The sequence below is a fragment of the Adiantum capillus-veneris genome, chromosome 21 (genome assembly GCF_014529385.1).
Source record: "Adiantum capillus-veneris isolate H3 chromosome 21, ASM1452938v2, whole genome shotgun sequence".
Classification (NCBI taxonomy): domain Eukaryota; kingdom Viridiplantae; phylum Streptophyta; class Polypodiopsida; order Polypodiales; family Pteridaceae; genus Adiantum; species Adiantum capillus-veneris.
Window position 1 is genome coordinate 76,749,288 of NC_140951.1, and position 24,301 is coordinate 76,773,588.

At 41.7% G+C, this 24,301-nt stretch overlaps 1 protein-coding gene and 1 pseudogene across 2 annotated transcripts; both read right to left on the reverse strand.

Moving 5' to 3' along the window:
* Positions 1-4,771: 4,771 nt before the first annotated feature.
* LOC147431181 (uncharacterized) lies at positions 4,772-9,629 on the reverse strand. Of its 2 annotated transcripts, XM_086494548.1 has the most exons (3): positions 9,442-9,629; positions 6,251-6,324; positions 4,772-6,157 (listed from the first exon to the last, which is right to left on the reverse strand). In XM_086494548.1, exons 1-3 carry the CDS (start codon positions 9,563-9,565, stop codon positions 4,982-4,984), a joined length of 1,374 nt encoding a protein of 457 aa, XP_086350674.1. In that variant the 5' UTR covers positions 9,566-9,629; the 3' UTR covers positions 4,772-4,981. The 2 variants fall into 2 exon arrangements, with proteins under 2 accessions (XP_086350674.1, XP_086350673.1); XM_086494547.1 differs by having other exon boundaries at positions 4,775-6,324.
* Positions 9,630-14,839: 5,210 nt separating this feature from the next.
* LOC147431182 (calcium-transporting ATPase 8, plasma membrane-type pseudogene) lies at positions 14,840-19,056 on the reverse strand (annotated as a pseudogene).
* Positions 19,057-24,301: the final 5,245 nt, after the last annotated feature.

The window sequence follows — 24,301 nt, forward strand, 5'->3', positions numbered from 1 at the left end:
TGTTCCTCACATCCGTTCAGCAAAATCTGCAAAACAGGCTTGGGATATTCTAGCAGGTCTTTATGCAAGCCGCAAAGAGGCTAAAATTGCTTTGCTGCGTAAAGAGCTGGAGTCGAAGATTATGCATGAGGAAGATGATGATATGCACACTTTCCTTGCTAGTGTCAAGGATATCAATGAGCAGCTTATTTCTACAGGTGAAGTCATTTCAGACAGTTCCCTTGTGCAGACTGTTCTTGATGCCTTACCAGATTCCTACCAGACTTTTGCTAGTACTTGGAGACTGATGACCCAAGGAAATCCTGAAGTTGTCAAGTTTGATGCATTATGCACATTGCTGTTGCAAGAGTCACTTTCTAGAAAAAACAAGACTAGGCAGCGTGTTGTTGAATAAGCTTTTATTGCTTCTCAAAGAAAGGGTGGTAACAATAATGCAGCCACTTCTTATGGTTCTGCTGCGAGTGGCAAAAATTCTGTTCCTAATGCTTCTGCTGGCAGTACTTCGTCTGGCAATTCTGGTGATAAGGGCAAAAAGAAGATGCATTGCCATTATTATAAAGCCAATGATCACTTGATCAAGTCGTGTCCTAAGTTGAAGGCCAAAGAGGCTAAGAAGAAAGAGGGTGGTTCCACTGCAAATGCTGGTTCCACTACAAATGCAGCCATTGTTGAGTCTTCTGTGAAAGGAGATTGTGATGCTGATGTTGATGCAGAATGGGCTTTTAGCGCAGAGTGCACTTACAATCCTGCTATCCATGATGCATGCTTGTCAGTTGCTGCAAATTCACATGTGTGGTATTTCGACAGTGGTGCTACAAAGCACATTACCTCACATCGTGAATTGTTTACCTCTCTTGAGTCTGTCCCTCATGGGAATTCAGTCACTTGTGCCAACTACGCCTCTTATCCAGTTCAGGGAGTTGGAAATATTGTGCTCACTGCTGCTAATGGCAGTTCCTTCACACCTGTTGATGCACTTTATGTACCTGGGATCAAGAAGAATCTCTTGTCTGTATCCGCATTTGCTAGACTTGGACTTGTAGTCAAATTTGTGGATGACAGATGTACAGTTCATGATCTTAGTTTTGGTGATGAAATTGTTGCATCTGGGCTTTTGTGCCGTGGGTTATATAAGCTCACTTTGTATGACAAGTGTGGACAAAATTTTGCAAATGTTGTTGCAGATTCAAGGGCTACTTCAGATGCAAAACTTTGGCATGCACGTTTTGGTCATCTGAATTTTGCCAGTTTGCTGCGTTTGCAGAAATCTGATATGGTTGCTTCTTTGCCACCTCTTGAAGCACCTGTCAAACATGTTTGTGAAGGCTGTATTTTGGGTAAGATGCAGCGTTCTAAGTTTCCAAAGGATGGTTCAGTTCGGGCCACATGCAGGTTGCAGCTTGTGCATAGTGATGTTTGTGGGCCCATGCAAACTCCATCCTTGGGCAATTACCTGTACTTCGTGACTTTCATTGATGATTACTCCAGGCATGCATGGGTATTTCCGCTTAAAGCGAAGTCCGAAGTTTTTATGTGCTTCAAACAATTTCTGGCTATGGCTGAAAATGTCTCGAAATGTACTATGGGCAGAAAATGTCTCAAAATGTACAAGTGCAGGGCAGAAAATTGGATGATAAGGTTGTCAAATGTATTTTTGTTGGTTATAGTGCTGAAAGCAAAGGTTACAGGTTGTATCATCCGCAAACAAAACGTATTTTGGTTTCACGGGATGTAGTGTTTGTGGAAGATTCTGTTCAGCCCTTGCTGTCATGTACTAGAGACAGTAATGTAAGCTCACAAGACATTTATGACACTTTGTTGCCTCTTTTCAGTGGTGTAAATATGAATGTAAGTTCCAATGAGTCAAATGTACAGCCTATGGGGGTTTCTGAAAATGTTCTAGATCAGCCTATTACTGATGCAGATGTACATGATGTACTTGATGAGGAAAGGGCTGAAAATGAGCAGGCTAGAGGTATGCGAAAATAGCTGGTGCACACTTTGCGTGACAGTAAATTGGATGCACCTTTGTCTAGTCGTACTCATTCAGGCTCTCGCCATGCATCTTATGCATCAGATTGTTATGCTTTGGCTGTGTCTAGCTTACATGATGTTCAGGAGCCTCTGACTTTTGATGAAGCACAAAATTCAGAAAATTGGATGGCTGCCATGCAATCAAAATATGATGCACTTATAGAAAATGACACATGGACTTTATGTGATTTTCCTCTTGGCAAAAAGGCCATTGGTACGAAGTGGGTTTACAAGTTGAAACGCAAGCCGGATGGTGAGATCGATCCCCATAAGGTTTGACTTGTTGCAAAGGGTTATGCACAACAAAAAGGCATAGATTATGAAGAGACTTTTTCTCCCACTTGTCGTATGACTACTGTGCATTTTCTATGTGCATTGGCAGCTCATTTTGGTTGGGATGTACATCAATCAGACATTGTTACTGCTTTCTTGAATGGTGATTTGAGGAAGTTTATGTAACGCAGCCTCGCGGTTTTGTCATAAAAGGACAAGAGGACAAAGTGTGCAAATGTAACAAGGCTTTGTATGGGTTGAAGCAATCTCCTCGTGCTTGGTATGAGAAAGCTGACACTCATTTGGGAAAACAAGGCTTTCGTAACAGTCCAACAGAAAGCACATTGTATGTAAAGCGTGAGGGTGATGTACTTCTCATTGTGGTTCTTTATGTTGATGATTTGCTGATCACTGGACCAAATGAGAGACATATTGTTGAATTTAAGGCTGATTTGAATGCTACTTTCAAGATGAAAGATTTGGGGCTGTTGCATCATTATTTGGGTATACGGTTTAAGCAGTGTGATGGTGGTATTGACTTGTGTCAGAAAAGTTACATAGAGACATTGCTATGTAAGTTTGGACTTGAGGATTGAAAACCTATCGCCACTCCCATGGAAACAGGTTTGAAGTTGAGTCTACATGATGCTGGTGATCCTGCTGATGTCACTCTTTACCAAACTGCTGTTGGCTGCCTCATTTATGTATGCAACACGAGGCCGGATATTCAGTTTGCAGTCTCACAGGTCAGCAGATTTATGCATAGCCCAGGGTCTAAGCATTGGCAGGCTGTCAAGAGGATTTTCCGTTACCTTAGTGGCACTTTACATCTTGGCTTGTTTTATCTCAAGGGGGGATCATTGCCGCCAGACTTACATGCTTTTTCGGACTCAGATTGGGCTGGTTGTTTTGACACGCGAGTGTCCACAAGTGGTTTTTGTTTCATGCTTGGCAGTTCATGTATATCATGGTTGAGCAAGAAGCAACCTACTGTGGCCACTTCGAGTTGTGAGGCTGAGTACAGGGCAGTCTTCACAGCTACGGTTGAGTGTGTATGGCTTAGATGCCTTATGGCTGATTTGGGTGTTGGACAGCACACTGCCAACACTATCTACACTGACAGTCAAAGCGCATTGGCAGTTGCGAGGAACCCAGTTTTTCATGCTCGCACAAAGCACATTGAGGTGCATTACCACTATGTCAGGGAGAGGCTCTCAGCAGGAGAGATCAGCTTGGCTTATGTGCTACCACAAGACAACCTTGCAGATCTTTTCACAAAGGCATTGTCTCGTGAAAAGCTTGAAGCTTTCCGCAAAGCTTTGGGCTTACTCCCCTTTGTGGACTGATCTTGTCCTCAGAGCATGGCACTTCCCTTCACTCATGTGCCAGCTCTCGTTCACCGCATCACTCTAGGGGGGATTTGTTACCATATACATGTGGTAGTGATGTGTGTGAACACACTAGGACCGCCGGGGCATTTTGTCCCTCTTTAGGAGGTTTTTTCCCCCATGCATTGTATATACGCCCATCACTCTACGGCTATCCATCTTTCCATTGCACACTAAGTAACACACTCTCTATTGTGTGCCTTGAGCTTCCTTCCTATTCTCCAAGCTCTGTGTGTTTCTCTGCAACCCTAATTCCAACAGATGGTAAGGAGAAGGGGCAAGAGGGGCATGCGAAGGCTGAGGAGGATGGTGCAACCTGCATGAGGAATCGAGCATCTTTGAAGTATTAGCGGTATTTGTTTAAAGAGAGAGCCAGTAGGTGAATATCCGAAAGTAAAGGCCCCCAATCTTCCCCATTCTCCATTGCCATCCTTGCAAGCTCTGAACATTTATGGTATCTATCGGACAAATTTTTTTTTGAAAACACGCACACACACACACACATCACTTGCATCAGTATATACTCCCACACAAACACATATACTTGCATCGAAGATGAGTATGTTTTGCCATGAAGTGGCCGAGATGAAGAGATGGCAGGACCTCTAGAAGTTGGAACCCAAGAACTTTTAATTCCAAACAATGAAGACTTCTTATGAAGATAGTACAAGCTTAATATTAACATGACACTATAGTTTTTTTTTTTGGTTTTAGGGGGGGGGCCGGGGCGGGGCAAGGGGGATTTAAAAAAGGGAAAATTACCAAAATACCCCTCTAATTTGTGGAAATTCCCAAAATACCCTTCAAATTTCAAAAATTCCCAATACTCCCCTCATATTTTGTCATAAATTCCCAAAATGCCCTTCAATTTTCCAAAATTCCCAAAATACCCCTGGTTGTGAGAGTAAATTCATCCAAAGATTAAAAAAATTGTAGCTTTCCATGAGAAGACTATTGTCTATCAATACAAGATACTAAAACTAGAATTCTAGATGGTTATGTAGGCTTTACAGATGAATTGCTTCATTATTTTTAGACATAATTGTCTTTTTTTTGGGAAATAATTTGTGACAAATTACATGCTAAGCACTAAAAAACGGATCTCCATTGTCAAAAAAGAATAAAGATTAGAAAATCGTGAAAAATCCAACTAAAATAGATACAAGGGTATTTTGGGAATTTTTGAAATTTGAGGGGTATTTTGGTAATTTCCACAAATTAGAGGGGTATTTTGGTAATTCCCACAAATTAGAACGATAATATGTTGGGATAAAAACATAGTGTTGCTATTCATGTACATATGGTACTATCCATTGAAGCAAGCTGCCAGTGGGATCTTTAAATTTATCCCAACTTATTATCGTTGCCACCAATGCAAGGATAGTGCTAGAGGTGCTTATGATACAAGTGCAGATGCGAAGGGCGTACTGAGGCCATTTATTGTAGCCTCTCCAAATATTTCGAAAGCAGGGAATGCTGAAGAGGGCAACTAAAATAAGGGCTGATAGAGCAAGAAAGCAGACGAGGAAGGCGGATAAAGAGCAGAGAATACAGTGATGAAGATAAGAAAGGGCGTAGTGGATGAAAGAAAATTGAATGATGGTATAAAAGGCTAGTGAAATTAAGACGAGAAACACAGCCCGGGCTAGTGAAGTAGTTGTTGTGGATGATGATGGTTGATTATTGGAGCTAGGGCTGTGAGCTCGAGAACACCAGTTGATGAACTGATCACGAGAAAGGCGAAGGAGCAGGGGGCGCTGGTAATGCACACAGGAATAGAGATTCATGATGAATTGGAGGACAATGAGGAGGTTGAAGAAAGCCATAATAGCTTCCAAGGGGCTTACCTTACTCCTCACAACGATGCGTTGACCCACACCAAGCATGTAGCCAAATGATTGCACCGTCGTCACCACAGCTTGAAATGTGCTGCGAGCGCGCAAGTAGCGAAGCTGCGCGTACTCGGGCACCAGATTCAATTTGAGGAGCCAAGTCCTTTGCTCAATGGCCATCATCCCTGTGGAGCGCCAATACTGTGAGGGATGTAACTTAATGTAGTATGGTCCGCTCGACTGAGAGCGTTGAACACCTTCGACATCATCAAGATCAGCACCTGTAGCAGGAAGTGGCTGTGCACGAACCTCACGAACATGACCTTCGTTCAACTGAGAGCGTTGAACACCTTCAACATATTCATCAAGAGCAACACCTGCAGGAGCAGGAAGTGGCTGTGCAGGAAGCTCTAGAGGGTTCCAAGGATGGATGTACTCCCTAGTAACAACCTTGACATCCTTTTGCATCCAATCTCTGTTGGGATCTGAAATCTGAAACTTCTTTTTCTTAGGATGATCTCCTGCGTATCCCTCTTCAGTAACCTCAAGCTCTGTTGGAATCTGAATAAGAATGGGGCAATTCAGCATGATGCCAACAAGACCAATACGTTCTATCTCCTGCCGAATTTTCTGTAGGCACCCACCAGTAGTACCAGTATTTGTAGTTGCCTGACAATTAATGTTGATCGACCTTAATGTGTTCCACGATAAGACAACGCTTACCAAGCTATGGGCGAAAGCCCTGAATGGCTCTCCCAGTGCCATCTTTAAGCATTGAAACCAGCGTGCCCATGTACCTGCATCACAAGGAGGTTTAGACCAATTGCCACCTAGTAAATATCATCACATTTCATCGATTTGCTAGATTGACCTAGCAAACCTATAGGAAATATAGCATATGCAACTAGCAAAAGTGAGGCCTTGCTATGTAATTGCTAGATGGAATTAGTAGAATCATGCTTCCTACAAGCTTGTTATATAGTAATCTAATGTTCTTGCTAGATGGATCTACCAAAATGGAGCTGCTTTGTGATTACTATATAGTAAGGCATCGGTTGTAACATTTCCTACATAGCAATAGTTGCTACACAATATGCTGAGTAGAGTCATGCCTTATGCTTAACATGTGATATAGTCTATGGGTGTTGTCTTTTGTTTTAGCTTCTAACGTACTGTGCCGCTTTGAATATTGAAAATTGTGATTGAGGGTAAGGGAAAAGGGAAATAATGTCGTTCCTAAATCTCTCAAAATAGTTTAAAATTAAAAAAAGGTAGCTCCACATTCGTCGTTCCTAAATCTCTAAAAATAGTTCAAAACTTAAAAAAAGTAGCTCAATTTTTCCACTTTGTAAAAGAGGTGAAGAGGGAACTTTGAAGGTTGGGAAAATGAAATTTCCGAACACCGGTGTTGGAGCCTCTCGCCACCAAAAAGAGGTAAAGAGGGAACTTTGAAGGTTGGGAAAATGAAATTTCCTGAACACAGGTGTTGAAGCCTCTTGCCACCAAAAAAAACATCTTTTGTAAACCAAGAACCAAATTTAAATCTTTATTTCTTTTTTACATTTGAGATCCGTTTTTGAGTGCTTAGCATGTAATTTGTCACAAACTAACCCGCAGAAAAGGCAATTATATTTAAAATTAATGAAACAATTTATCTTCAAAGCCTGCATAACCAACTCAAATTCTAGTTTTATCATCTTGTATTGACAGACAATCAGTCTTCTTATGAAAAGCTACAATTGTTTCTATCTTTGAAGAACTTTAATTTCACAACTAGGGATATATTGGGAATTTTGGAAAATTTGAAGGGCATTTTGAGAATTTATGACTAAATATTGGGGGTACTCCGGGAATTTTTGAAATTTGAGCGATATTTTGAAAAGGTAAAGAAAGGAATCTTTTGGTTTTCTATGGAAATAAAAACAAACCCAACATTTGGGTGCTCTATTGGGAAATTCAAATTAGAGGGGTATTTTGGCCAAGGTTTAGTCGGTCACTATACCATATAGCAGCTGAACGCTCACTCAAATGTCAAGCTCGCCTAATTTGTTGTATTATCTTTTGTAAATGACACTAGAAGTCTTTTTCAATATGACACCTCTTGTTGAATTTTTCTTGTATATAACACTCAAATTTTTCTAATATATGACACTCTTTCGGAGCCATCCACCTCAAATCGACACAAGGGTACTTAGGGAGGGCTCACCAGAGTTCAAGGAAAATGTGTATTGGTTTAATATCGTGCCATTTTCGATTTCAAAAATGCTGATTGAGAGCAAGTGGAGAAGGAGAAATAAACCTTAAAAGAAAAAACAAAAAAAACCTAATTTTCTAAAATCTCCTCTTAGCAGATTTATGGAAAGGAATTTTGTATGTTTAGAAAAATGATTTTCCCCGAACATTGGGGCAGAGAGAGAGAGAGAGAGAGAGAGAGAGAAGGGTATTTTGGGATATTATGTGGTCATTGCTGAAATTGTTTAATATATGACACTCAAAGATACATCCCCATTGTGAAAAAGATAAAACTATGCAAAATTTGGAGCAATCTTTTTGCAATTGATACAAGGGTTTTTTTTTTCTTTATGGTTTTGGGGGGGGGGGGACACACACACACACACACACAAAGTTGCAAGATTTTGTGATTTTTGTTTTGTGGTAGCTAAGAAAATGAATGCGAAAAAAGCACCGTATAAGATGCGCTCAGAGGTGGTGCAAAATATTGTGGTCAATTTGCGGTATTAGGATGTTTTCTTTCATAATTTTGAGCTCTCTCTCTCTCTCTCTCTCTCTCTCTCTCTCTCTTACAGACACACAGAGGTTAATTATAAATTCTAAACATGATAATTAAACCAGCTTGATATTTGTAAATTTATTGTTCAATTGTACATTTTTACCTTTTGCTATGTAGCAAATAAAACGTCCAATTAGTTAGATTATTTGCTATGTAGCAAATAGGACGTCCAATTAGCTAGATTAATGCTAGATTAAACTAGGAGTGCAAAATAGCAATTGAGAGAGTTTGCTAGTTGAGATCTAACTAGTAATTTCTCACTATGTGGTCATTGACTTACCATACACTTGCCGTGCCGAAAATCTACACTTGGTATATGGTAAGTCACTTACTATATAGTGAGAGACTTGCTACTTTAATATCTAGCAAATTCTCACACTTGCTAGTTTAATTAAGCTAGCAAACATCTAGCTATATTATATTTTTTTGATACATGGGAGTTGGTCCAAAGCTCCTTGTGAGCCCCTAGCCCGCCAAACACGTGATCTAGCACTCAATGCATTATGATTTCTAACTCATATATACATATCATTGAACAAGTGCCCACTGCCCACATAGAATGGCATATACGTGTATAGTGTGTACACTCTCTCTCTCTCTCTCTCTATATATATATATATATATATATATGCTCATAACACACATTATAATTTATATGGAAAAAAAGTGCTTTTATGACAACATACCTTTTCTTAAATTAGTGAATATTTTAGCTTCTACTACTATGCATTTAGATATGTGAAAAGTTACATGTAGTACTAGCATTAATAGTTTTGTGGTAATTACGTCATTAAAGTAGTAATGATAAATGAAGAATATAAACTTACTCCATTTGATGTACTTTATATAATTTAATGTACTGGTAAATGGTAATTTGTAGTTTCTTTTATGATAATATATATTTCCTCCTAAGTTGGTTAAAAGTTGATAATATATATTACCTCCTAAGTTGGTTAAAAGTTGACAGTGTAAAAGGAATAGCAAATTAATGACAGTTCTCAATATAGAGGGGAAAATGCGAATATAAACGGGAGCTTGAGCATGCGCAGATGAAGATCAGAGAGAGGGGGGCGGTGCATGTATGAGAGAGAGAGAGAGAGAGAGAGAGAGAGAGAGATGAGACCTGCTTTGGAGCTGATGATGGGAGCGAATCCGAAGTTGGCTGCCGCAATGAAGACGGCAGTGGAGGCAGCCGAAATGAGTACTTCGAACAGAGATCTTGGGCAACCAGCTTTCGTCGACGCCATTTTATTATACCTAGCTGTAGCTTGGGCGCTCTAATCGTGCATGTACACCCCAACCACTAGTACACGCAGATTGAGGCTGCGCAATATTTAATAGTATCATGACAACAAGAGAGAGAGAGAGAGAGAGCGTTGAGCGGAATATTGTTTCCCAGCACAAACGTGGGTGACATCAGCAGCACGGTAAAAAAAGCTTCTTTGAGTGCTTTTAAAACCATACAAAAGTCTTGAAGTGTTCTTCACTACATCCTAAAACGGAATTCGTAATGAGCCATAGAGTATAAATAATTGTGTTTCTCATGAACTATGGCTTAATTGTGTTACTCCCATTGTCTCGCATTTGAGAATACAATGGAATAGATCAAGAAAACGATCTTCAGCTAGTCTCTCTCTCTCTCTCTCTCTCAAACTCTTTGATAATTACCTCTCATTACAATTGTAACAAGTGATAAAATCACAAGGCCTGCCATGAAGTGATGCAACTCCAACACATGTGAAGTAAAATAAAAAAAACTACATAGATTGCAATGCAAATTTGCATCATCATCTAAATCTAAAATTAAGACATTGCTTATGTCAACTAAATAAATGTGTATATATTTAATTCAAAATGGACACCCATGCACTAGTTTCACCTCATGTGTGAGATGAGTTTATAAATTGAGCAAACATTTGCTATTGGGTCGTGAGGATTATCTTCGTGCATTGTCGGATAATGATCAAAAATGGATTGACACTCTACGCAAGAGAACAACAAAGGGAAAGGAGCCATGTCATTCTCTTGCACAAAGATATCTTCTTTTTTATGTGAGTGTGAACTTGGCACTGTAGCTCTTTTTTGTATGCTTTGATTGGAGCTTTTTGTGTTGAAAAGTGGTATTTTATTTTGAAGGTTCAAATGTCAAAAGAGCTACACACTAAAACTCGACAGCGTTGCTTTTAATCTTCATATATACATCCATTCAGCCTTTGAATGTCTGATCCAATTTTTTTTACAAACAGGTTAAAAAAATCAAATCTTTAAGAGAACTTCATGTAGGTCATGAGGGCAACAACTTCCCGGGAGGTCACCCATCCCAGTACTGTTCCCACGCATATGCGCTTAACTGTGACGTTCCACAAATTGGTCTAGCCATCCAAACCCCAAAACCTTAAGGTGTTAGGGACCTCCGGTCTAACCAATTTATGCAAGCCTCATAGATAGACACCACTTTGTCACCACAAGTTGGGCTTACCCCAACAATCGCCCCCTTAAGCCAAACTTGGGACTTTCCCGTCCCCTTGAGTACCAACGTGTTCCGCCTTTTTCTAGGCTCAGAGGTTGAGAGCTTCAACGTGGCCGGGAGCTAGCTCAGAGGTTGAAGTCAACATCAACATGTCTTGTTCCACGGACTCAGAGGTTGGACTTTGAACCATGGCTCTGATACCAATTGTAGGTCATGAGGGCAACAACTTCCCGGGAGGTCACCCATCCCAGTACTGTTCCCACGCATTTGCGCTAAACTGTGACGTTCCACAAATTGGTCTAGCCATCCAGACCCCAAAACCTTAAGGTGTTAGGGACCTCCGGTCTAACCAATTTATGCAAGCCTCATAGATAGACACCACTTTGTCACCACAAGTTGGGCTTACCCCAACACTTCACACAAGAATGCAAATGTACACAATGATATTGCAACCTTTGTGCAAGCATTAAATTGGTCGATATTTGTACGTCCTAATGCAAAAACACATGCATGCATGTGTAAGAAAATTAATTAGCACTACAAGAGGTTGTGTGCTCTTGTGACGCTGTTAGCGACGAAAATACACTGGGTTTTTAGAACCCTCGGCGTCGCTAAAACCGTCGCTACGAGAGCGTCGCTATATGCGTCACTATAGGCGTCGCTATATGCGTCGCTATATAGAGACGCTCATAGCGACGATTATAGCGACGTTTACACAGAAGTCTATAGCTACGCTCATAGCGACGCTACAGAGCCATAAATAGCGACGGTTATAGTGACGCCCGAGAGAAATTTTTTTTGGTGACAGGGCATTGAATGCCCTGCCACCCATCAACCATATTGTACTTGATTCACTTTTTAAAAAAAGTGCAAGGGTAGATAATAGACCCAAAATAGTCACCCACTAGACGCATTGTTTGCAAAATTGACAAGCGTAAAATTGACAATTGTACACATCATAGGCAAAATGAATTGATTGGCAAATGTAATAATGACAATTGTACAACATCATAGGCATAAAGAATTGATTGGCAAAATGAACTGCGGTGACAAATGTAATAATATACATGGTTCAAAAAGACGTATAAAATCCGTCTCATGATACATAAGCTATGAGAAACCCTAAACTAATGCTATCTAGCTACGGCTAAACTGACGTCGTCTAGTCAAACGTCTCATCGCGTCCAAGCGGCGTATCTGTCGGATTCTGCAAAAAAAGACAATAAGACAGCTTTCAATAAGTATAAACATATAACGACATTTATAAAACAATACAAAAAATAGAAAAGAGTAAACCCTAATACTAGCCATGCCGCCGCGAGAACTGAAAATGTCCATCAGGGCGTTTAAGCCCTTCCTGCCTGCGTACTCGCGCTCGTACGGTGTGGGATCACGTCCTGTCATCGACCACTGTCAAAACATACAAAGATTTCATTATGTTAGAATTAAAAAACTCATAAACCCTAAACTATCGAACATAAAGAGCAATGTGAAAACACTTACAAAATCGGCTTCAAATGATGCCCATCCACCGCTCCCCAAGTGGTGCGAGCTCCCTGCCTCTACTCGCGCTCTGGCTGCATCCTTTTGTTGCTTCCACTTGTCGGGATTCTCGCGCGCTGCTTTCTTCGCATTCTTTCAATCTTCTTTGGCCAGCCAATCTGGCCTGTTCCACCCATGCTTGATTGCTTTTTGCACTTCGGAACGCTTGTGTTTGCAGTATTCGCGCATTCGAATCTTCATCAGGTCTTCATTGAAGCGCTGATCCCGTGTTGGAACGGGAAACTCATCAGGAAGTATGCTGATGACTCTGTTTTTTAAATCACTTGGTACTTCACTCCATTTGTTTAGTATGTAGTGTCTAAACAGCTGAGAGCAAAGACCACGCATGCGCGAGATCACCTTCTTGCCGTCATCATCCATGATGATGCCGCCGCTGAAGTCGACGGAGTAAGGCAAGCCCTCTGGCCGGTAACGCGTGAACCTGGGTGTCCCTCTGTCTCTCTCTCTCTTTACCTCACATTCTCTAGTCATGTCCAATCCCCGCACACCTCGGTCTAGAGATGCACGGAGATCAGAACCACCGGGTTATAATCTCGTCTTTATTGGTCAATACCTATATTTGTGGGTACAAGAAATCTACAGACCCACGTCTACATGATACTGCATGTAGTGGACAAAACCCCTTTGCCTCTTCTCTAGCTGTAGCACTTCATAGCATCTTAACATCTTTTCACAGTAGATCTTTTCACTGTTCGTTTAACTCTAAACCCTAAACCGTAAGTAATTCTTGCGTGGACTCGATCTAACGTAAATAAGCGTAAATCTAAATAAACATAAATCTAACTAAAAATAAACCTAAATCTAATTTAACGTAAGTCTACATCTAACCTAATCTTTAACGTCTTTTGGGATAGTTTCCTACGACGTTAAAACTCTCTTCTTCTTGTGTGTGTGTGTGTGTGTGTGTGTGTGTGGGGGGGGGGGGGGGGGGGTAAACCTAAATAAACCTAAGTCTAATCTAATATAACATAAATCTAAATCTAACGTAAAATATGTTATATTAAAAACAAAGAACTAAACTAACAGGGATTATAAGAACTTTAAAACTGATTTAACACATAATTTTTTACATAACTCGGCAAGAGTTGGCATTCTCATCACTAAAGATGTGAGAGTTAACTTCCGGCGGTGACGCTGCCTCATCTCCATCCACATCTGACGACAGCAATTGGCCCTTTAGACCGTTCTTGCTCTTGTTACTAACTTTGAAGTTGCTGTTGAATGACTAGAGGTTGTCTAGATGGTCATTGTGTCGGGGATGTAGTGACTCTTGCCGCCCTGAAGATCCACCTTCTTCCCTATCTTCTGAAGACATTTCACCAGTACTTTTGGATCGACGGAGCCCACCATGAGTGAAGGCAACAATACTTTATATTCCATTGAGGGCTTTCTTCACCCGCTTCATGTAGGCATCGTAGTCTATGGAGACCTAAATCTAATCTAATATAACGTAAATCTAAATCTAGCGTAAATAAACGTAAATCTTTTTAAAAATAAACCTAAATCTAATTTAATTTAACTTAAATAAACCTAAATCTAATTTAACGTAAGTCTACATCTAACCTAATCTTTAACGTCTTTTATGATAGTTTCCTACGACGTTATAACTCTCTTCTTTTTGTGTGTGTGCGCGTGTGTGGATGTGTGCGCCAATAAAAAGAGATAAATGGTATAACCTTTCTATCACCCATGCCAAGTATGATAGATTGGTTATGCCATTTCCCTCTTGAATAATAGGTCTTGAGTTCAACTCCTCGTCGGCTAGATCTTTAGGTCTTTTAATTTTAATTAGTTTCCTATGACGTTAAATTAGTTTCTCTCTCTTTCTCTCTCAATGTGTGTGCGTTTTTTTGTTTATGCATGTTTTCTCTCTCTTTTCCTTTCTCAATGTGTGCGTTTTTTGTTTATGCATGTTCTCTCTCTCTTTTTCTCTCTCAATGTGTGCGTTTTTTGTTTATGCATGCTCTCTCTCTCTCTTTTCCTCTCTCAATGTGTGTGTGCATTCTTTGTTTATGTATGTGTGTGTGCGTTTTTGTTTATGTTTGTACTCTCTCTCTCTCTCTCTCTCTCTCTCAAAAACACTATGTGTGTGTGTGTATGTGTGTGTGTGAGAGAGAGAGAGAGGGAGAGAGAAAGAGGGGAAGGGAACATGAGAGTGAGGAGAGGGAAGGAGCATACCTGGCTCTCCTTCCTCTCCTCGTGTGTGTGTGTGTGTGTGTGTGTGGAGAAGAGAGAGAGAGAGAGAGAGAGAGGGAGAGGGAGAGCGTTACCTGCTCCTTGCTTGAGGACGCCGAAAAACTCAGATATGAGATCTGAGTTTTTGGGCGCTCTCTGTTATTTTTTAGCCCAGTGGGCGTCGATACGAGCGTCGCAAATTTACTTGTAAATTTGCGACGCTCATAGCGACGCCGAGATTTTTTTTTTTGAGCGTCACTGTGTGAGCGTCGCTAATATGAATAGCCTCTTGTAGTGTAGTTCAACTACATACAATATTGCTTGTGTGCAAGAAAAGACGCATCCACTTCATAAGCATGACAATGCACCTCCAATAATGAGGGTTTCAAGAGAAAGCCCAAACAAATTTGCATGGACTCCGACTGTTCACAAAACTTCATCATGTAGCAGTAGCAACTTTGAGAAGCAACTATGCATTTCAGTGACAAAAAGCCTAACGGACTTCAAAACCCTTAACTTAAAGAATCTTGGCTCAACTACGGCATCGATAATAAGTACACATTGCTCCACTGTGGACGGCATGCAAGCTATGGCCACCTCCACGGTAAATATGAAGTAGCGAATGAACCTTGAATGGAAAAAGAAAAGAACTTCGCAACGTAGATTCATTTTGAGTAACAAGCTGTTGAGACAGACTAAGAGCAAGCATGTGAATGCAATATCAAGTATTTCATTGCAGAGCACTTGCACATTGACAGTGCTCTCTGTGTCGTAAATTGGCAAGCCCATTTCTCTAGAATACAAGATCTTGAGTCTAAAACCAATCGAACGTATCAAAGTTTGCTCTCTTGGAATTTTTCCTGCACTGTAGGAAGCTTCCTCGCCAAAAGGTCCTATGCATGTGAACTATGGGAGACAAAGCAGAGAAAATGGGTAGTTTTCAAGTATACAAACGTAGTAAATTGGTTAGCCCATTTCTCTCTAGCATGCAGTATCCTGAGTTCAATACCTGTCCCAATTTCGAACTGTTCCCTCGAATCTCAAAAGCCTCTCTCTCACACACACACACACACAATTAAGACAAAAATATAGCATGCTTACTGTTTCTGTGCTTGGCTGGTTGTAATCTCAAGTTTCAAACTCACAACCTGAACGCGGAAAGAAGGATGAAAAGGGAAAACTAGTGACTTGCACTACGACATAATTCAGATTGTGACATTCAAGCTACACTGATGGGCCTTACCAACACAAATCTCCCTTCTTCATCAAGGCCAGTCACGTAAGCATTTTCCCATGCCAACTCCGCCAAAATTTTACCGGCTGTGAGATAATCTGCATAAGAGGCTTATACTGTGGTTTCATTAAGCTGCAAATGGGCAGGGCAGTTGTGTACAAGTGTGCTGTTAGGTGTGCTAGCAATGATAATACTTTTGCATTCTTGTTGTGGTAATGTTGTAGGCCTGCAAATGCTTTGATCAGGTAAATATTGTGCTCTAGATCTCATGCCCATGTCAGTATTATTGTTGGCCTTTGTGGCTTCCCTGCATACATGTATATATGATGCTATGATCAGCCGATGGTGGTTTATATATTGAATTAGGCGTTGCGACACATGCTTTTGGAGACGGGGATGAACTTATCAAGAAGTGCAATGGGCCAGCTAAGCAAGGCCAGACCGAGGCAAACCAGCCACTGGTGCCAATCCAAGCGGATCATGGATGATAGAAACTCCACCATCACCGCCTGTAGAGTTACTGTTGTGGTCACTATGCCCACGAATAGCCGATTCTTCTGAAGGCCATGAAAGATGTTACGGCGGTAGGGCTGGCGTGCATTCATCTGGGTGAAGAGCTGGCATAACACAAAGGTGTTAAAGATGACCGTGCGGTTGATGATATCGGCATCGGTCTCCCGTGAAAGCTGTAAGAGCTCAACTCCCCTGAATTGCAACATCAGCAGAACCACCACCTGGTGTATGGCTTGGACAGCCAAGTTTCTCCACATTGTGCAAGTTATGAGGGGTTCCTTCCGGCCCCACAAGAGGCTTCTGCATAAGCTCATCGGTAGGAGGCTCTGTTGCCGAAGCCAAAGCACCTAGCATGTCCATGATGAGGTTCACCCACAACAGCTGCGCGACCGTCAATGGCACATCGCCTGATGACACCGCTGTGACAAAGTTCACAGCAAGTGCTGTCACATTTACAGTGAGCTGAAACTGGAGGAGCTTTCGAATATTGAAGTTGACAGAGTGACCCCACCTCACCACCTTCACCACAGATGCGAAGTTGTCATCAAGGATGATGATGTTGGAGCTTTCCTTAGTGACTTCTATTCCTTAGATCCCCATCGAAAGGCCTACGTCAGCCTTATGCAGTGCCGGGGCAATATCGTTAGTCCCGTCCCTAGTCACTGCCACCACCTCTCCCATAGATTGCAGGGTCTCCACCAACAAGAGTTTGTCCACCTGGTATATGGATTGGACAGCCAAGTTTCTCCACAGTGTGCAAGTAATGAGGGGTTCCTTCCAGCCCACACGAGGCTTCTTCATAACCTCATCTGTAGGAGGCTCTGTTGCCAAAGCCAAAGCACCTAGCGTGTCCATGATGAGGTTCACCCACAACAGCTGCAAAAGCGTCAATGGCACGTCGCCTGATGACACCGCTACGATAAAGTTCACAACAAGTGTTGTCACATTTACAATGAGCTGAAACTAGAGGAGCTTCTGAATGTTGAAGTTGACAGAGCGACCCCACCTCACCACCTTCACCTCAAATGCGAAGTTGTCATCCAGGATGATGATGTCGGAGATTTCCTTTGCAACTTCTGTTCCTTAGATCCCCATCGAAAGGCCTATGTTTGCCTTATGTAGTGCCAGGGCATTGTTAGTCCCTTCCCTTGTCACTGCCACCACCTCTCTCATAGATTGCAAGATCTCCACAAGCAAGAGTTTGTCCAAGGGCAGAGCCCGAGCAATGATGGCCACTCTTGGCAGATTCAGCTTTTGCTCTTGTTCTGTCTAGCTCATGAGGGCTGCCCCCTCCACGGCCATATTCTGTTCATGGCCTTGTGTAGCAACACCCATGTTTTCCAAGATCCCACATTCCAACGCAATGGCCGTTACGGTTGTGAGGTTGTCCCTGGTGACCATCCTAACGGTCACACCGGCCGCTTTCAGAGCACTCACAACGGCCTTTACTTCAAGTCGGCACAGGTTCTTCATACCAACCACAGCCAAGAATGTCAGAGCCGAGTTTGGAAGACTCCAGGAGAAACGCCCAATGTTGTCACCATGCACTACTCTTATACTCTCCTGTGGCACTTTGGTGTATGCCACTGCTATACAAGTTTACAACATAGAATGCAAGAAGCCATGGATTCAATGAGAGCCTAGAACTCCTGCCTCTTGTCATTGGACAATACCCTCTCGAATGTGATGCCTTGGGCTGCATTATTTTCTGGCTCCTACATGATGTCCACTCACTTGTTGCACATGGAAAGGATTATCTCTGCAGCACCTTTCCAATGCACAACTATTTGATTATTAGAAGCGGCCTGTACTGCTACACCTGCTCGCTTCTTAACAGAGTTGAATGTTTCCACCTGCAGAATACTGGATTCACTTCTTGAAGCTTGAAAGTCCATGCCAGCAGTCAAGCCGCACCACAAAAGAGCTTTCTCTATCGGTGACCCCACCACTTTTGTCTGCAACAACTGCAGGTTCCCACTCTTTGATGAACCAGATTGCAGCTTGCTGGAGATGTCCAACAATGTAGAGACACTTTCTGTGCTATTTTGAGTGATGCCTTGGAACAACAGGCTTCGCAAGTTGGGAAACTACAATATGTGCATAATTAGCTCTGCTTTCTCAAGGTGACCTTCAGAGGAGATTACTTTTCCAGCAACCCATGATCCCACAACAAGCATCTGGTTCATAGTTTGCATTCCCGTCTTTTCGCTGCAAATGGTTGTGGCAGAGCCCATAGTCTCACAAGCCGAAAGGCTCCGCACAAGCACGCTGTCCTTCATCATCTTTCTCATCCAATAGGCAAGCGTCAGTGTCACAGCCAGGGGAAGACCTTCAGGAGCTGCCACCACTACTATGGTGACCACTATGGAGAAGATATGAACCAAGGAATCCATAACATCGGTAGCACTGGTGTGGCAAGCTTGAAACTTGGCATCACCGCTAGTGCTAGAGTGGCTTGTGAAGTAGAATATGATCAGGATGACAAGAAGCAGAAGTGCCACAGAGAGACCCACTTTACCAATAAGGGTTGCTGCCTCTGTCAATCTCTCTTGCAAGGGTGTCTCCTCGGTATCATTGTCATTGCTAAGAGACACCATCATGTGGCCCCAGTGTGGATTCCAACGCCAGTGATAAGCATGGAGCCATAGCCATATTGTATCTTGGAGCCAGAACCTAGAAAGGCGGCTTGCTCCTAATCAGGATCGGGCATATAATACTCATTTTCCCCAGTTAGACTGGATTCGTCAATAGACAGAGAATTGCCTTGCACAAGTAATCCATAAGCAGGTACCTAATCTCCAATGTTCAGCTGCACGATGTCGCCCACCACAATGTCAATCAGAGGCACTGTTATTGGGTGACTGCCTCTCACCACATGCACTTGGATGTTGTCTCTCTCTTCGTACAATCTTTGGAACTGCTTGGGTTTCCTATAGTTGCTCACCCCAGTCACAAGAATCACCAAAAGAATAGCAACCGCAATGCTGACTCCATCATACCACCCTTCTTTGATGCCGTCTGACTTGAGGCCGAATCGAAGAATGAGGGCTGCACAGAGTGTTCTGGCAAGCTTCCCACAGAAAGATCCACAACGTCTTCCCCTTCTTTCAGGGGTAAGCATTCTTCTTAGATCAGGGGAGAGCATTTACAATCTAACTCAGGAGGAAAAGTTTCTTTTCTTGAGCAAAAACTGAGGAATCTCTTGTCAAAAATCTACTTGTCATCTCATTCCCATAGGTAGAGCATCATTAAAACTTTTCCATGACGTCTTGTTGATTTCGACAAGCCCTCTCTTTTTATGGTACCACCTTAATTCAGTAATCAAGATAATGTTTGTGATAAAGTGATACCATGTGAAGAGAGGGCTTTTCAAAATTACAGTGTGTCTCTCGGCAAAGAGATTCTTTGTTGTTGCTAGGGGAAAGAAATGAGCAAGGACCAAACATTTATCTTGATTAGGAGTAGAACATCCTCACTTGCATGCATACTAACTTGCACTTCTCGAACAAGGTCCAATTGAAGGAAGCCATGTAACAATCTTGAACTTACCAACGGCCTGTTCTCTAAGTCAAGGTTGCACTACAAGAGGTACTTCACATTAGTGATGCTTACAGTGCGACGTTCAAAAGTGAAAATCCACGACATCGCTATCAGCGTCATTATGGGCGTCACTATTTTATTTGTTACGTAGCGACGTTGATAGCGATACTGACAGGGGTAAAAAGTAAACCGAGAGGGCTCAAAAACTCAGATCTCAGATCTGAGTTTTCAACGCTCAAGCAAAGAAAGAATCCGCGCTCTCTCTCTCTCTCTCTCTCTCTCCCCCCCCCCCCCCCCCCCCCAACACACACACACACATACACGAGGAGAGGAAGGAGAGCCATGTATGCTCTTTCCCTCTCCTCTCTCTCGTGTTCCCTTTCCCTCTTTGTCTTTCTCTCCCTCTCTCTCTCTCTTTCACACACACACATTGTGTCTTTGAGAGAGAGAGAGAGAGAGAGAGAGAGAGAGAGAGGAGAAAACAAAGAGACAGAGAGAGAGAATAAAAAACCAAAGAGAGAGAGAGAGGGGGAGAAGACAAAAGAGAGAGATAAGGGGAGAAAATAAAGAGAGAGAGAGAGAGAGAGAGATTAGATTAAGATTTAAATTAGATCAGGTTAAATTACATTTAGATGTATGTTTATGTTGAGTTTAAGAATATGTTAGATTTAAATTTGCACTAGATTAAGATTATGTTAGATTTAAAATTTGAACAGTATTAAAGATTGGCTAGCTATGTTACATTTAAGTTAGATTACATTTAGGTTTAGAATTTAAGATTGGATTAGATTGAGGTTTATGTTGAGTTTAATATTAGATTAAATTTAAATTTACGATTAAGACAAGATTTAAGATTAATTAGATTAAATTTAGATTTAAGTTAGATTGCATTTAGGTTTAGGTTAGATTTAAAGTTAGATTAGATTTAAGTTTATTCTGAGTTTAAGATTATATTAGATCTAGATTTATGTTTGATTTAAGATTATATTAGATTTAGGTTAGATTTTAGAGCATGTCAATGAAGGCGCGCTTTGCCCAAAGAGCAAACACTAGTTACACAACAATATGTATATTCCCATCAGAATTTGACAACTATTAACTCACACACTAACCATATTTAATTAGCCGCAAATCACCACATGTTCAATTAGGTTAGATTTAAGATTAGATTTTGGATTGAGTCTTTATATTAGAGTATACCTTCGGGATTACGGTAAAGAAATTAGAGTTAGACGAACGGTGATCCCTCTCTTCCTCTTTATGGATGTGACCTTAAGTTGGAAAGCTTTCAATGATATGATACTTAGACTGGAGGCCAACATGTAATGTGCTAAGTAATCCCTTGAACAAACATCTACTGTGAAGAGATGTTAAGATGTTGTGGAATGCTACAGCTAGAGAAGAGGCAAAGGGGTTTTGTCCACTACATGCACTATCATGTAGACGTGCCTGTGTAGATTTCTCGTACCCACAAATATAGGCATTGACCAATAAGAAGATGAGATAATCCGGTGGTTCTGATCTCCGTGCACCTCTAGACCAACGTGTGCGGGGATTGGACATGACTAGAGAATGTGAGGTAGTTTACAATGTGAAGAGAGAGAGAGAGAGAGAGAGAGAGAGAGAGAGAGAGATAAAAGACGGAGGATGCCAATAGAAGGTTAAATTTTTGTGCAGGTTATAAGGTTTTTACCCTCATCATGAGTAGTGACGAGGATGTGGGGCCGTCCAATCGAAACACCTATATTTCAACAAGGATCTTATGTCCTTGTAATCAATGCAAGCATGCTGTGCGACTGACAAGACGCATTTCTTTGCAACACGTTCGTGAATTTGAAGAGTTTGATCCATCTATTATAGATCGAGTTGTTGCCAATTATAACTCGTCGGACTCTGACGTTGGCCAATATGCAGCAATCTTGAAACCCAATAGATGTGTTCGCAGGCGCTTTGGTCAAGCAACATACATGAGGCCACAAGATGTAGCCTCTGACAACTCGGAGGATGATCATACAGCCCACATTCCCAACGAGGCAATGTTTGAGCCCGAGATCGATGAAATGATCGAGACCATCATGGATTTAGAAAGGCTTATCTATGATGATATGAAAAGTGAAGCCGATACGCCATTGTATGATGGAGCACGTGTGTTTAGATTGCAGGCGCTCTTGGTTCTTCTCAACATGCAGGAAAAGTTTGGATGGAGTGACACTAGCATCACAACGCTTTTCAGGTGATCTATTACAATGTGTTTACTTTAATCAAAAACTCTAGATGTATAATGATCTAATAGGTTACTTACACAAGTGTACCGCATTTTTTTCGTTGAGTGGATTGCTCAAAGAGCACATACTGCCAGCTGATAATGTGATGCCAGATTCCAGAGAGGAAGCAAGAAAGATCTTGCAAAACTTGGGGATGGATTACAATTCGCTTCGTGCTTATCCTAACGACTGCATTCTTTTCAGAGGGGAATACATAGACATGGAGAATGTCCGAAATGTGATTCCGAGAGATATCGAGTAGATCTCCATGAAACAAAAATTCCACAAAAGGTTTTGCGACATTTTCCTTTTCTTCCTCGCATCAAGCATTTCTTCAAATGTAAATCCATGGCTGCCCTAGCATCATGGCATGAGAAGAATAAATCTTTGAATGGTGTGCTATGGATTCCTACAGATTGTGCAGTTTGGAAACATATAGACGAAACATGGCCAGATTTTGCAAGGGAAGCTCAAAATTTGCGCCTAGGTCTTCTGGCTATGGATGGCGTAAATTCATTTGTTCAAAGATCAACATTTTACAGTGTATGGCCTGTTGTCATCGTCAATTACAACATTCTCCCATGGTTGACTACCAAGAAGGGGCACCTGTGGCTAAGCTTTATTCTGCGGAGGCGGTATAAAGTGGAGAATATGGATGTGTATCTTCGTCCACTATAAAGAGCTACAACAATTGTGGATTGTCGTAGAAGTGGTGGATATGAGCTGATACACAGGTTGACGGAATGCTTTGATCATAGGCATTCTAATGTGGACCATACATGACTATCCCGGACTAACACAATGCTCACGTGATTTACACTCAAACTCAAACACAGTAAATCTTGGTTTTTTCTCAAGCTTATCTATTGTCATGTGTATACATGCAGAGCTTCAAACAAGCGGATACAGAGCATGTGTCACATGTGGACCTAGACTAAATTCACATCGGGCGCCCTCATTGAAGAAGCAAATCTAGGGAAGGTCATCAAGCGTATCTTCCAGAGAATCATGTGTTATGCGACGGCTTTTTGGGAAGAGAGCCATCGAGGATGTCTGCACAAGCATGGTTAGAGAAGGAGATGTGTGATGACAGTTTTCCCCCAGGGATGAAGAGACTCTCTCTATGGTACGAGTTACCATATTGGCCCCGACTCATGATCAATCACTTGCTCGATCCAATGCACATATTCAAGAATGTGGATAATCTGCTATGGGACCATCTGACCGGTAAGAAAGATACTATGGGAGCCAGGGTTGACCTTAGAAACGTGGATCGTATGGAGAAATATTGGCCACAAACAGCATCCGATGGATCAATAAAACTCCCTAAAGCGCCATGGATTTTCACAAGAGCCCAAGAATGCAAAGTAAAAGAGACCATTTGATCTTTGCAGACCCCCCACTGGCGTAATGCACTCGCTCCGAACGTGTTTTACTAAAGAAGGAAAGCTTACTGGTTTGAAGTCACACGACTGGCATAAAATGTGTTAGGTATGTTTGAAGTGGAATATATTATAGTGGGAATTGTGTAACAAATTTTTGTGTGGACTTTAATATCATTGCTAGACATATTTTGCAGTTTATTTTACCGGTGGCCATTGAGGGATGTTTGTCTCTTGACGTCCGTAACACAATCTACAAACTTGCAAAGTTGGTGCAATGGATCTCACAAAAGGAGATCAATTGTAGAATCCATACCATTCGCCAAACAAAATGCTGTGGAGGTTGTGTGAATGTATGAGAAACACTTTCCTACTACCATGCTAACCATTCAGGTGCATCTTCTTGTCCACATATTTGATGAGGTGGAAATTGTTGGCACAATAGATTCTAGATGGATGTTCTTCTTAGAACGTCTCATCAAAACACTTAAGGGATATGTGCGTCAGAAGGCACGTGCAAAGGGTAGCATGGCAGAAGGTTTGGCTGGTATGAAAGTCTCTAATTTACATTGGAGAGTGGCTAGACGGATTTGATAAATCTCGGGACACGCTATGGAAAACCATAGATGATGAGCGCATATCTAGGACTGTCGTATGCAATCTCGGTGTTGAGAAGAAGATGACGGAAGATCTGGAGGCTAAAATAAATCGATTTTGCATGCTTCACAATCCAGTGATGCAAAAGCGGACTTCAGAATAAGAGGATGCAAAGCAAGAGCGACAAAGGACACGGATCGAGTGGAGATGGGGAAGACGACCACCGATGCATTATCGGCGGGTCT